Source organism: Mus caroli, unplaced genomic scaffold (assembly GCF_978045245.1).
Source record: "Mus caroli unplaced genomic scaffold, Mus_caroli_1 scaffold_11, whole genome shotgun sequence".
In the NCBI taxonomy this organism is placed as follows: domain Eukaryota; kingdom Metazoa; phylum Chordata; class Mammalia; order Rodentia; family Muridae; genus Mus; species Mus caroli.
In genome coordinates this window covers 107532409-107546000 of record NW_028227266.1, presented here as the reverse complement: position 1 = coordinate 107546000, position 13592 = coordinate 107532409, and the positions used below count along the sequence as shown (strand labels likewise).

Sequence of the window (13592 nt, the reverse complement as noted above, 5' to 3'; positions counted from 1 at the left end):
AAGGAGGCAGAGGCAGGCAGATGTCTGAGGCTGGGGCTGGGGATTTGGCCCAACTGGTAGAGTGTTTTGCCTCACATTCAAGAAGCCCTGGGTTTGCCAGGCATGGTGGCGCATGCCTTTAATCCCAGCACTCAGGCAGAGGCAGGCAGATTTCTGAGTTCAAGGCCAGCCTGGTCTACAAAGTGAGTTCCAGGACAGCCAGGGCTACACAGAGAAACCCTGTCTCAAACAAACAAACAGCCCTGGGTTTGACTCCAAGTGCTGCAATAAATAAACAAACACTTTAATTCCAGCACCAGGAAATACAAGCAGAAGGATCAGAAGTTCAAGGCTATCCTAGGCAGCATTCAAGGTCAAACTATGGCATATGTATAGGATCACCTCTAAAAACAGAAAAGAAATGGGGTAGAGGGGCTCAACAGCAACATCCTTAGTCACCTGGGAAATGCAAATCTAAGCTATATTGAGATTTCATGCCACCCTAAATCCAATGTGTATTATAAGAACAGTTAGCAAAAGCTGGTGAGGAAGTGGAAAAAAAGGAACTGTGTCCTGGAGGCAGATGTAAATTAGTTAGAACCACTACGGAAAACAGAAGGCAAGCTCCTCAAAAGATAAGAATAGAGCTGCGTATGATCCAGCTATACACTGTTGGGTATTCATCAGAAGGAAATTAAGTCAGCAGACAAAATACATATTCATATTCTTATGTTACTATTCATAAGAGCCAAAATATGAAATCAGCCTATATGCCCATCACCATGTGAGCGGGTGGAGAAAATATGGTAACTACACAGCAAGGTGAATGAAGTCACGGAACGTTTGCAGGAAATGGAGGAACCAGGCAGCATCATGTTAAATGAAGTAAAACAAACACAGAGGGACAAGTGGTGCATGTTCGAACACTGAACAACAGAAAGATAACCTGGAAATGAAGAAGGACTATGGACTGTGAGAAAAGGAAAGAGCAGGAGAATGGTCAGAGGAAACATTTACATAGATGGGAATGTCACAATGAAACCATTAACTTTCATAATTAACATGTGATAATAATCTTTATTTAACAAATAAAGAGCTTTCCAACAATTTAAATGAAAATTGACTATCTAAATCATAGTTCCAATTTCCCTGGTTACACCTATACAAGTGTCTTCTACCTGGATGGCTCCAGTATATTGTATATAAAACTGTGCGCTGTTACTTTCCTAAATGTGTGGACATGAGTATGAATGGGTTTAGCAAGTCTAGAGAGCAGATTGTTGGAAATTGGTTCCAATGCTTTGAATTAATCTGGCCCCCAAAATCGGGTAACTGTGTATCCAAACACTGAACGTCCTTGTCCCCAACTGGTTTTTGATGGATCAAAAAGAGCCAATGACCAACGGTTGTGCAGGCAGACTGAGGCAGCATCTTTAGATTTGCGTGGGAGGAACTGGGAGGAAGACAGGGGAATCGTCATGACTTGGGGGAGAAGGGTGGGACATAAGAGCTGCAGGAGAGAAAGCCAACCAGTCATGTAAGAATTCAGGGAAGTGGCCACTGGCCATTTCCCCAACTGGGCCTGGGGTAGCAGGGGAAGATTTGGGAGTCTCAGGAGTAACAGAGGAGAATCTGCTAGCAGGGGAGAGTTTAGGAGTACCCGGTCTTTGAGCTAATCACAACATGTCAAAAATTAACTGGTGTGTGTATGTGTGTGTCCTTCATTCCTGAATCCAGATTGCTCCTGGGCAGGTGCGCGCTTTCGACCTGCTGGGAGCCAAGGCGCTGTAGACAACTACCGCTACAGCAGATGGCCTCAGAGGTTAGTTATATTGTAGAGTGGTACCTTACCTGAGTAGGCCAGCTCTACACTCTACTACACTCACAGCTAACTTCTAAAACAAGATTCATTTCTACCTCATCAATTTTAACGACTAAGGAGGCAAATGTAAGGAGAACATTTTGCTACACAGTGTTGCTTAGGACAGGAAATATATATATATTGTTCTATTCTTTTGACTTTACTGTAAATTTGAAATTTAAACCTTGTGTGTCCATTTATATTTGGAAATGCATTGTATTTGTGTGTCCATGCATGCAAAGGTGAATATGAGTGTCTTCCCTAGATTGTTCCCTACTTTATCTGTTGGGTCAGGGTCTCACTGAGCCCAGAGCTCACTGACAGGCTAGACTGAGAAGCCAGTGAACTTTGGGAATCTGCAGGTCTTCACTCCCACTGTGCAACGGTCATAAAGGTATGGGACCATGTTGGAGTTTTATCTGGGTACTGGGGATCCAAACTCAGGCCCTCATGTCTGTATAGCTACTGAGTTACAGACAGTTGTGAGCCACCATGTGGGTGCTGGGAACTGAACTCAGGACCTCTGGAAGAGCAGTCAGTGCTTTTAACCTCTAAGCCATCTCTCCAGCTCCCACAACTCCACAATTTTGCCCTTAGCAACATTACTGAATACAAAATGGAAAATAAACACAACAAAGACCTGTTGAAAATGGGCATTATCTCTCGGCGTGCTGGTACATTTCTCTACTCCCAACATTCAGGTGGTTGAGGCAGGAAGACTGTGTGTTCAAGGCCAGCCTGAGCTAAATAGTAAGTAATAAATTCTAGGTTGGGACTACATAGTGAAAAACAGACAAAGGAAAAAAAAAAAAGAGGAGAAAGGGGGAGCAGGGAAGGACATGAAGAGGAAACACAAGGCAGGAGTGGAGGAAGCTGAGGACAAAGGAAATTAGAAAATGAGCAGGAGCAAACAGCAAACTAGAAATGGAAAGAAGCTCATATTAAGAATACATGTTCAGGAGGCAGAGGCAGGCGGATTTCTGAGTTCGAGGCCAGCCTGGTCTACAAAGTGAGTGCCAGGACAGGCAGGGCTACACAGAGAAACCCTGTCCCGAAAAACCAAAAAAAAAAAAAAAAAAAAAAAGAATACATGTTGTTGGGCTGGAGAGATGGCTCAGCCGTTAAAGGCTAGGCTCACAACCAAAATATAAGAATATATGTTGTGCCAGATTGTGGCCGTGCACGCCTTTAATCTCAGCACTCAGGAGGCAGAGTCAGGTGGATTTCTGAGTTCGAGGCCAGCCTGGTCTACAAAGTGAGTTCCAGGACAGCCAGGGCTACACAGAGAAACCCTGTCTCGAAAAACCAAAAACAACAACAACAAACAAACAAACAAACAAAAGTCAGCATTACCTGATCGAGGTTTTTGAAAAGAAGAATGTCCTTACAAGCCTCCTGAAGCCGGCACCTCTGCTCATCAGTTTTGGGATGAACCACCTGTCGATTGAAACAAAGTCAGACAATGGTCTCACTGCATTTGGAAATCACCCATTTAAAAAGTAACATCTGTCTTCCTAAAAAGTGAGAGAAAAACAAAGAGTAGATATGTATGTATTGTATGTATGTATCTATGTATGTATTACAATTTTAATTCTACAAAAACAGCAAGCAGTGTGCTGCTATGGAAAGGCAATGGAATCCAGGAGTAAGAAGCACGGCTCTAGAGTCATCTGCTGTCTGTGTGGCTGCAGTCATCCCCTGGGAGCCTCCCGACTCTCATCTGGACAGCAGAGAGTTATAGCCTGTTCCTTCAATAAATTTTGAACATCTACCCAGTTGCAAGTACTCTCCTAACTCTGGAGACAACAGTGAACACATAGATAAAACCTTTGCCCTCAGAGTCTACAAACAGAAAACATGTTGGAAACTAACACGATTAAGGATAGTCAGTAGGCCAGGGAAGGAAGGATGAGGGTGGGTGAGGCCCACTGAGGAGGGGACAATGACGCTAAGATCTTACGCAGTGCCACCTGAGAGTGAGTGGCGAGGCTGCTTTGGGAAAAACAAGGCATTCTATGGGGTGAGAATGGTAGCAGATCTGACAAGTAACTGAGAGACGAGGCTCAGATAGACAGACAGACAGAGACCAGATCTGCTCAGTCGGGGAGGGATATCCAAACTCACAGAGCACACTATACATAGGTCATAGAATAAATGGAACTTCCTCTAACAGCTTGGGGGTGGTTTGAAGTTATCAATTCAGGAACAAGTTTAATATCTGAAGGATAACACTGGCTGTTAAGTTAGGCCTACAGGAAGGCAGGAATAGAGAAGAAGCCGGGAGCTTACATTACTGCAGTCCCATGCAGGTACCAAGAAGCAGAGAAGTTTGGATCTATTTTGAACACAGAGCCCATTAAACTTTCATTTTTAATTATGTGTATGTGTGTGCCAGTGTGTGGTAGGTGCATATGAGTGCAGGTGCCTACAGAGGCAGAGTGGCTGGAATTATAAGGTGGTTAAGAACTACTTGGTATGGGTGCTGGAAACTGGACATGGGTTCTCTGCAAGAGCGGCAGGTGCTCTTAACCACCAAGCCATTTCTCCAGCTTAGAAAGAGTACCTTTAAAGAAAATAATCAGTTCATATTGTCTTCTGACATCTACATGGAGATGGTAATTAACAACAGCTATGTAAGCTACACTTAACACACCAACAAGAACACTATTAACAGCCGGGCGTGGTGCCGCACGCCTTTAATCCCAGCACTCGGGAGGCAGAGGCAGGCGGATTTCTGAGTTCGAGGCCAGCCTGGTCTACAAAGTGAGTTCCAGGACAGCCAGGGCTATACAGAGAAACCCTGTCTCGAAAAACCAAAAAAAAAAAAAAGAACACTATTAACAATAACAGTAGTATTTACAAACTAGTTGTCTAAGAGTTAAATAATATATGTAAGGTCTCTAAAAACAATACCTTAAATTCATTTAGTAGGTGCTTTAAAACTATAACCATTATTACAGACAAAAATGTTTGCTGAACTAAAAAGAAACATTACAACTTAATAATATTATAATTAAGAGGCCTATTAAGTTACTTTCTAAACATGTTTTTTACCAGAAATAAATAGGTTAAATTTGCAACAGGAGGGGCTGGCTGCTTCTGTGGACCTGGCAGCCTGAGCCCAGTCATTGGAACCCACATAAAGGTGGGAAGAGGGGAAGCAACTCCATACATGTGCAATAGGAAATTGTATTCCTTTATTAAGACTCGTTTTGGGTTTTTTCATTTTTCACTATTACAACAATGTAATGATCTCCATTTGTGTTTCTTTAGGAAGAACTTTCCCTAGTAACTGCTGAACCTGACGGTGCCACCTGCCTAAGGCCAGGGCTTCTGCAAAGCCAGTCCTGGGCTCCTCACCAAACCCTTAACCAGAGTTGGTTTCAATCTATCATATAAAAAAGTCACGAATCATTAAGTTTCCTTTGGTATTTTTCATGCAAATTTTGTTTTTGTTCTTTCTCTTCCTTCCTCTCTTCTTCAATTCCCTTTTCTTCCTCTCCCCCACTTGACCTTTGAACCCTTAGTACTCTCCTTTTCATTTCCGTCTTCAGGATGCAGAAGTCCTCCTGCACCCTCCTCAGCTTTCCTCTACAGCTCTTGCCCCTCTCTTGTGGCTGCCTGGTTAGTTTTACAGTCTGTATCCACTCTCACAAAGGCATGCAGACATGAGAGCGAGGGTCTGCATGTGAGAGCGTGTGACTCACAAGGAGATTTTAATTTGCTCTTACTTCCACTATCAGTGGTTGTATGAGGCATGTAGTAGAAGAGAATGAATAGAAAATATAATTCCATGTAGCACTTTAGCTTTAGTTCTTACCCTTGGATCATTATCCTCCTCTTCTTCATCGGGGTTAAACGTTTCTGCACAGACTAAATATTGGAGAGAGAGAAAAAAGTTATAAAATGTGTGATTTTAGAAAAAAAAAAAGAGAAATTATGGTGTTCATATGTGTGCCAAAGGTTCCTTTGTCATTACTCTACATCCCATCCATTTGTCTGTCTGCCTATCCATCTATCTGTCTACCTATACACCCACCCATCCATCAAGTATCTATATTTGTATTTCAGACAGGGTCTCCCTGTGTAGCTCTAGCTGGTCTCAAAGATCCATCTACATGGGCCTCCCGAGTCCTGGGACTAAAGGCATGTCCCACCACCCCAGCCTCTGCCTCACTGTGTTTGGATAGTCTTTAACTGAACCTGGAGCTCACATTCTCAGTTAGGCTGCCTGGCCAGTGAGCTGCATGAATTCATCCGTCTTCCTCCTTCCCAACACTGACATAGATGTGTGCTGCCACGCTTAAAACTTTTATGTGGGTGCATGTTCCAGGCTAGCCATCTCCCCAGCTCCCTTCCTCTTTTTATAAGGACAAAAGTCCTGTTTTTGTTGACCCTTCATAACCCCTTTACAGGCTGTGTTCCTATTGGTATGGCTTCAATGTGTAGGTCTGCTGGGGAGGCATAATTCAGTTGTGACTGGATTTCTAAAGGATACTGAGCGACTGTTAGTGACATTATTTTATTACACTGTAAGCATGTAAGCTTACATGGCAGTGCTATTTAGTAGACAATCACTTAACATAAATAACTGGGGCAGGAGGGACGGCTCAGTGGTTAAGAGATGAGGCTGCTATTCCAGAGGTCCTGCATTCAATTCCCAGCAACCAGTGGGTGGCTCACAACCATCTGTAATGGGATCTGATGGCCTCTTCTGCATGCAGGTGTACATGAAGATAGAGCCCTCATATATACAAGTAAATGATTAATCTTTAAAAATAAATAAATAAATAGCTGACACAGTACCAGATTCCCAATGAACTAGCCTGTCAGTCATCAGCAGTCAAAACTCACTGCATAGACACACAGATGTTAACACAAACATCTCTGCTTAATGTGTTTTAAAGCCTCAACCTATATGTGGAATCTGTTTTCTTTCCCTTTTATTTTTTTTAATTTAATTTTATTTTATTTTTGGTTTTCTCTGTGTTGCCCTAGCTGTCCTGGAACTGCCTCTGCCTCCCAAGTGCTGGGAATAAAGGCGTGTGCCACCACTGCCCAGCTCCCTTTTATTTTTGATGAATGAAATTTTGAAATTGGTAGTCATATTTCAAATTTCAAATCATTTAATTTGAGACTGTATCAAGAAAGCAGCAGTTAGAACAGGTATGGTAGTGTATGCTTGCATTCCAGAACCCAAAAAGCGAAGGACAGGAAAGCTGCCATGAGTTTAGGGTGAACCTAGGCTACACAGCAAGAGCCTCCCCACCCCCCCCCACCCCAAAGAAAGCAGTGCTTTAAACATTTATGAGTCCAAACTGGACAGTGGTGGTACATCTCTGAGTTTGAGGACAGCCTGGTCTACAGAGTTAGTTCTAGGACAGCCAGGGCTACACAGAGAAACCCTGCCTCAAAGTCAATCAATCAATCAGTCAATAAAACAAAAAATCATGAATCCATCCCTGGGCTACACAATCAGTCCCAGTCTAAAATAAATAAAACCAAGGGAAAGACCACCACCACCACCAACAGCAGAAAACTTATTTTAAAAAATGATGTGGGGGAAGCTGGGGAGAGAGCTAAGTGCGTAAAGGCACTGCTGTTCTAGGGGAACCAGATTCAATTCCAAGCACCAGCATGGCACCTCAGAACGTTCTCTAACTATAGTTCCAAAGGAGCAACACCTCTTCCCGCCATCTTGGCACCAGGCATGCATGTGATTCACAGACAAGCATGTGGACAGATACATATAGATGTTCTGGATTCTGAAAGCATTAATTTTTATTAACAACTAGAGGAGCATCAGGTGAGCTAAAGCTCTGTTTGCAGCTAAATTGCTTATTCTTGAGATAGTAGTGAAAAACAAAAAGACATATTTGGGATACATTTCCCCTGCAGCCTTCTCTATACACTGCCTCTAAAAAGAGCATGGCAATGTCAGTCTCTCACCAGAGAACACCACGTCCCATGCTAGAACTGAAGACATAAGTCAAGTGACCTTAAAACTCATGAGAAAATTTAATGGCAGTATAATCTAGGATGCTAAAAATAGTAAAATGAAAAATCACTTTTGGAAATAATTTTCTACTTTTAAATATAGAAAATTCTTATGAGACAGATACAAAGAGAGCAAATATAATAATACATGTACACATTTACTCAGAATGAAGGAATCACAGATAGTTTTACTTTTAGTATAATGTGTGTTGTGTGTGTGTGTGTGTTGTGTGTTGTGTGTTGTGTGTGTGTGTGTGTGTGTGTGTATATATATATATATATATATATATATATATATATATAAAATACTGTTGGTTTATCTTTTCAGATTAGAGATGAATTATGGTCACTTAAAATATTCATATCTTAAAATAGGACTTTAGCAGTATATCATAAAAGAACACATACCTGATACTCGTCTAGTAAATTTGCTAGGAACCGGAACTGAAAAAAGAAAAAAAAAATTAGTCATCATTACATTACATGCCTCTATTCTTATCCCCACTTCTTGCAAAAACCTCTGATAGTAGAATTAAGCACCCCAAAAATCAATAGCAGGTCAGTCCATACTCTTCTGTATTTGACCACAAATTATTGTTGCTCAACACGATCATAAAAAGAAAAGCCCCTTATAATTTCAGTGTGGCCGGGCAGTGTTGGTGCACACCTTTAATCACAGCACTTGGGAAGCAAAGGCAGGCAGATTTCTGAGTTCAAAGCCAGCCTGGTCTACAGAGTGAGTTCCAGGACAGCCAGGGCTACACAGAGAAACCCTGTCTCAATAATAATAATAATAATAATAACAAGAACAACAACAACTTCAATGTGCTAGAGGATGACACTGGGCACCTCCCACTCCTGTCCTCCTCAGGCTTCCATGGATATCCGAGTGTGTGAAGTGAATGTAGCTAAAAATAATCGGGAACTTATACTTACATATATTCACAAATGTTAAATTATAAATATAATTTAAATTTTATTTTGAGATTTTATGTTTTATGTGTATAGGTGTTTTGTCTCAATGTATATCTATACATCATGTGGCTACCTAGTGCCCATAGAGTCTAGAAGAGGGCCCTCGAACTGGAGTTTCAGACCGTTGTGAGCCACCAACTGAGTGATAGGAATTGAAATTAAGTCCTTTTGAAGAGCAGTCAATGCTCTTAATTGCTAAACTATCTCTCCAGCTGTAATTTAAATAAAATAAATCTTACTAGATAAAGAAAGGGGCTTGTCCCCAAGCCTGGTGACCTGAATTCCATCCCTATAACCCATGTGGTAGAAAAGAAGAACTCTTGGGAAGTCGTCCTCCGACCTCCATGTATGTGCTGAGTATTGTATACCTGCCCCTGACAATAAATACATTTGTCTCTATAAAAATACATATGGCATCAGAGAGATGACTCAGCAGTTAAGAGCACTGGCTGCTCTTCCAGAATCCAGTTTCAATTCCCAGCATCCACATGATGGCTTACAGAAATTTGTAACTCTAGTTCCACGAGATCTGACACCCTCTTCTGGCCTCTGTAGGCACAAGGTACACATGTGGTACACATACATACAACCAGACAAAATACCCATACACATGAAAAAAATGATGGAAATATATCCGGATATCATAGTGCATGCATGTAAACTCAGTGTTTGAGAAATTGAGGTAGGAGTATTAGAGGTTTGAAGCCAACCTGGGTTATACACCAAGACTATATCTCTAAAAATAAAACCAAACAGAGCACAGACCCGAAACTATGGCAGGAACACTTGTCCTCCATCTGACAAACCCTGGGTTCAATCCTTAACATTGGGAAAAAGGGAGGGAGGGTCAAGAATAAAAAAATACATTAAAAAAGACAAATGACGTTCCCCCTCGCTAAAGGGAGAAACTGGGCTCTAGAAACAGACCTAGTCTGTTAGGTGCTTGCTCAGCATGTGTGAATTCCTAGGTTTGGTCACCTACACCTCCTAACCAGGTACAGAGCGCATGCTTATAATCCTAGTACTCAGGAGGATAGACAAGTTCTAGGTTATCCTTAGCTACATATTGAGTTCCAGCCCAACTTGAGCTTGAGATACTGCCTAAAAATAAACAAAAATGAGAGGAGGGGAGAGAAAATTTTAAGAATTAGTAGGGGGGGAAAAAAACAAAAGAGAAGAAAACAGGCAAATCTGAGCCTAACCAAGTTACTTGAGGGATCCTGTCATCCTGCCCCAGCTCCACCATCTAGCTCTGTGGCATTGGTTGCTAAACTCAATCCTGGAGGCACATGTTACCTCTTCGAGCAGACATCTCTCTGTTCTCAGCAGTCTGACAGGCTCTCGACTCTACATGCCACCATTATGATTATTTGCAATCCTAAATGCTAGAACCCAGGCCTGATGAACATGAATGCTACAAACTCATCTGCCTTCACAGGAAACACTGTATCTATCGTAGATTCTCCTGTCCCACCTCTGCTACATTGAAGACGAGAATAGAAAGACTGTGGCTGATGTCCTGGCTGTTTCCCCATGGACACATTTCCCAATTGATTGTGAAGCACCCAGGTTCCTTGGCCGGACCCAGAAGCTGATGAACCAGACCTTACAATCTACAATTAAAAACTTTAGTGCTAGGCAGAGTGTGGTGGCACATACCTTAGTCTCAACACTGGGGAGTTTGCAAAGGCACATAGATACCTGCAAGTTCAAGATCAGTGTGCTCTGCACAGCAAGTTCCATGCTTTTAGTGCCAGGAACATTTCCCTGCCTGCTAGAAATAGCAAACATGTGGTCCTGCACTGAAGTGGTTTCTTTTCTGTTGCTGTACCAAAAGCAACTTTCCCGGAGAATGGTGCACTTGGCTACAGTTCTAGGCTACTGTCTACTGTTGTGGAGAAGAAGTCAAGGCAGGAACTTGAAGCAGCCAGTCATATCCAGTAAAGATTGATGACAAGGAAAGCATGTATTCAGCTCACTTTCTTCTTCTTTTTATACAGTTCAAGATTCAAACCCAGGAAATACTACAGCAACCTTTTAGGCTGGGTCTTCCTACATCAATTAAAGCATTCCAGGTCAGTATGACCTAGAAAATCCCTCATTTAGACTCTTCCTAGGTGATTCTATGTTGCCAAGTTGACAATCAAAACTAACCATCATATTCTAATGCCCTCAACTTTCAGATGACAAAAGGGCTGGCGGGAGCTAGTGCTGAAGAGGGTAGGCGTGGAGCTGAGCTCCAGAAAGGCCAGGTGGCCCAAGGCAGCAAGCGCACTTTGTGTGGGAAGAGGCCTGTCCACAGGAACTCTGCTACCCCATGAGCCCTGATGTCCAAGCCTGGACATTAATAATATACTGAATCTCACTGGAAGCCACCTCTCAGACAGGCGGTATTATCTGTTTACCAGATGAGGAAACTGATGCAAATGAGCTCAAAGCCAACGTTCCTTTCATTTTCTTATCGCTCAATTATGCACTTCATTTGCAAAACAAAACAAACTCAAACTTCATCGAAAAGGAGAATCAGCAGTTTTAGAGTGTTCTGGGTTGACTTGATATATGAAAAGTATATATCAGTAGTAAATATTTATATAAATCTTCAATTTTAATCACCTTTTAGTTCTCCTCCTTCATAAAAACAAGTGAAGAAGTGCTTGAACCTCTGCAGAAAAAGTCACAGATAAATCTAGAGCTGTTCTTACTTAATTTTTGTCATTGTTTTTTGAAACAGGGTCTCATGTAAACAAAGCTGGCCTTGAACTCCTGGTTTTCCTGCCTCCCCTCCCAAGCATTGGTAGCATATTGTAACCTGCTCTGCTCTGCTCTGCTCTGCTCTGCTCTTCCTTCTTTTCTTTCTTCCTACTTTTTATTTTTAGTTTTCAAGACAGAGGGGTTTTTTGTGTAGCCCTGGCTGTCCTGTAGACCATGCTGGCCCTGAAGTCTCCAAGATCCACCTGCCTCTGGCCCCCAAGTACTAGGATTAAAGGTATCTACCACCATTACCCAACTATAAACAGCTCCTAATGTTTGTATATTCACTGAATGTAAACTACAAAAGTACATAACATTTTCACATTTAAATTTTTATGAAAAGTAGCTATATATGGATTTAACTCTAGTCATTTGACATTAGCTGAGAACAAGAGGTTAACTCTGTATTCTGTAATCAACCCCACCCCACCCCGCTACCCCCACTAACTACTTAGAAATCTACCCTACCTCACCACAGTGCCTGGAGAGATGGCTGAGGGTTTAAAATTCTTGCTTCTGTCTGTAATTCCAGTTTCAGATGTTCTAACACCCTCTTGTGGCCTCCAGAGGCACCTGCACACTCATGATGCAGGCAAAATGTTCATACAAATCCAATAAATAAATCTTTTAAAAAAACAAAAATCTGGGCTGGAGAGATGGCTCAGTGGTTTAGAGCATCCACTGCTCTTTTGAAGGTCCGAAGGTTTGAAGGTCCTGAGTCAAATCCCAGCAACCACATGGTGGCTCACAACCATCCGTAATGAGATCTGACATCCTCTTCTAGTGCATCTGAAGACAGCTACAGTGTACTTAGATATAATAATAAATAAATGTTTTTTAAAAATCTAGGGATGAGCCTGGCGTGGTGGCGCACGCCTTTAATCCTAGCACTCGGGAGGCAGAGGCAGGCGGATTTCTGAGTTCAAGGCCAACCTGGTCTACAAAGTGAGTTCCAGGATAGCCAGGGCTATACAGAGAAACCCTGTCTCGAAAAAAAACAAAAACAAACAAACAAAAAAATCTAGGGATGGAGAGATGACTCAGCGGTTAAAAGCATTGACTGTTCTTCCAGAGGTGCTGAGTTCAATTCCCAGCAACAACATGGTGGCTCATAACCATCTGTAATAGAATCTGATGCTCTCTTCTGGTGTTTCTGATAGGAGCCAGAGATGGCTCTGAGGTTAAAAAATAAAAAACAAAGCAAACAAACAAAAATTCTCTGGGCAGTGGTGGCGCATGCCTTTAATCCCAGCACTCGGGAGGCAGAGGCAGGCGGATTTCTGAGTTCGAGGCCAGCCTGGTCTACAAAGTGAGCTCCAGGACAGCCAGGGCTCCACAGAGAAACCCTGTCTCAAAAAAACAAAAAAAACCTAGCAGAGCACATTCAAGGAATGCCCCTGTGTCGATACAGCTGATAGTAAGTTTCTCCCTCCGTAAGAAGGACCTGCCATTTTTAGGCAATGCAAACCACTCGACTCTCCTTTTCTCCACACCCCTCCCTCTGAACCTGTTTTACTCCATCCCTTCAGGAATATGTCTACCTCTATTTTAAATACTATAGCTTTCTAGCATTTGCATCTTAGGCAGTATAATCTTCCTGATAAAATATAGTTCATGCCTTCATGGGCCCTGTCGGCTTGGTACCAGCTCTACAGAGAGAAACAGAAGCAGCCTTGGCTTACTTGAGCATTTCTCTCCAGTGTTAGACAGACTGTCTCTAATAGCTTGACAATAGGCTTCGAGCAGTAGGAAACAGAAATGACACTTCACGCTGATAGTGCAATTTTATAAAAGTACTGGATGCTTTTCTTGTTACTAGGAGACAATAAAATTATAGCAACCTAATCTTGGTTATGCTTTTTGAGACAATGAAATAATAGAACATTGTCAGAAAAAAATTAAATCTCAAGTGCAAGCTCCTTAGTGGTTGCTAGGAAAAATAAAGTTTGAATGCTATTTCCATGTTTCCATTCGGTCACACCACATGCCTGGATTTCTCCCATATTTACAGGTTCACTCTCCTCTGCCA

At 42.1% G+C, this 13592-nt stretch overlaps 1 protein-coding gene across 1 annotated transcript in view; it reads right to left on the bottom strand.

Moving 5' to 3' along the window:
- Prkar2a (protein kinase cAMP-dependent type II regulatory subunit alpha) overlaps positions 1-13592 on the bottom strand; it is a 51265-nt gene that overhangs the window by 21795 nt on the left and 15878 nt on the right. Inside the window, exons 2-4 of the mRNA XM_021171883.3 lie at positions 8246-8281; positions 5661-5713; positions 3194-3277 (exon numbers count right to left, since the gene is read on the bottom strand). Coding sequence (XP_021027542.1) covers positions 3194-3277; positions 5661-5713; positions 8246-8281 — 173 coding nt within the window. The remainder of the gene's footprint in view (positions 1-3193; positions 3278-5660; positions 5714-8245; positions 8282-13592) is intronic.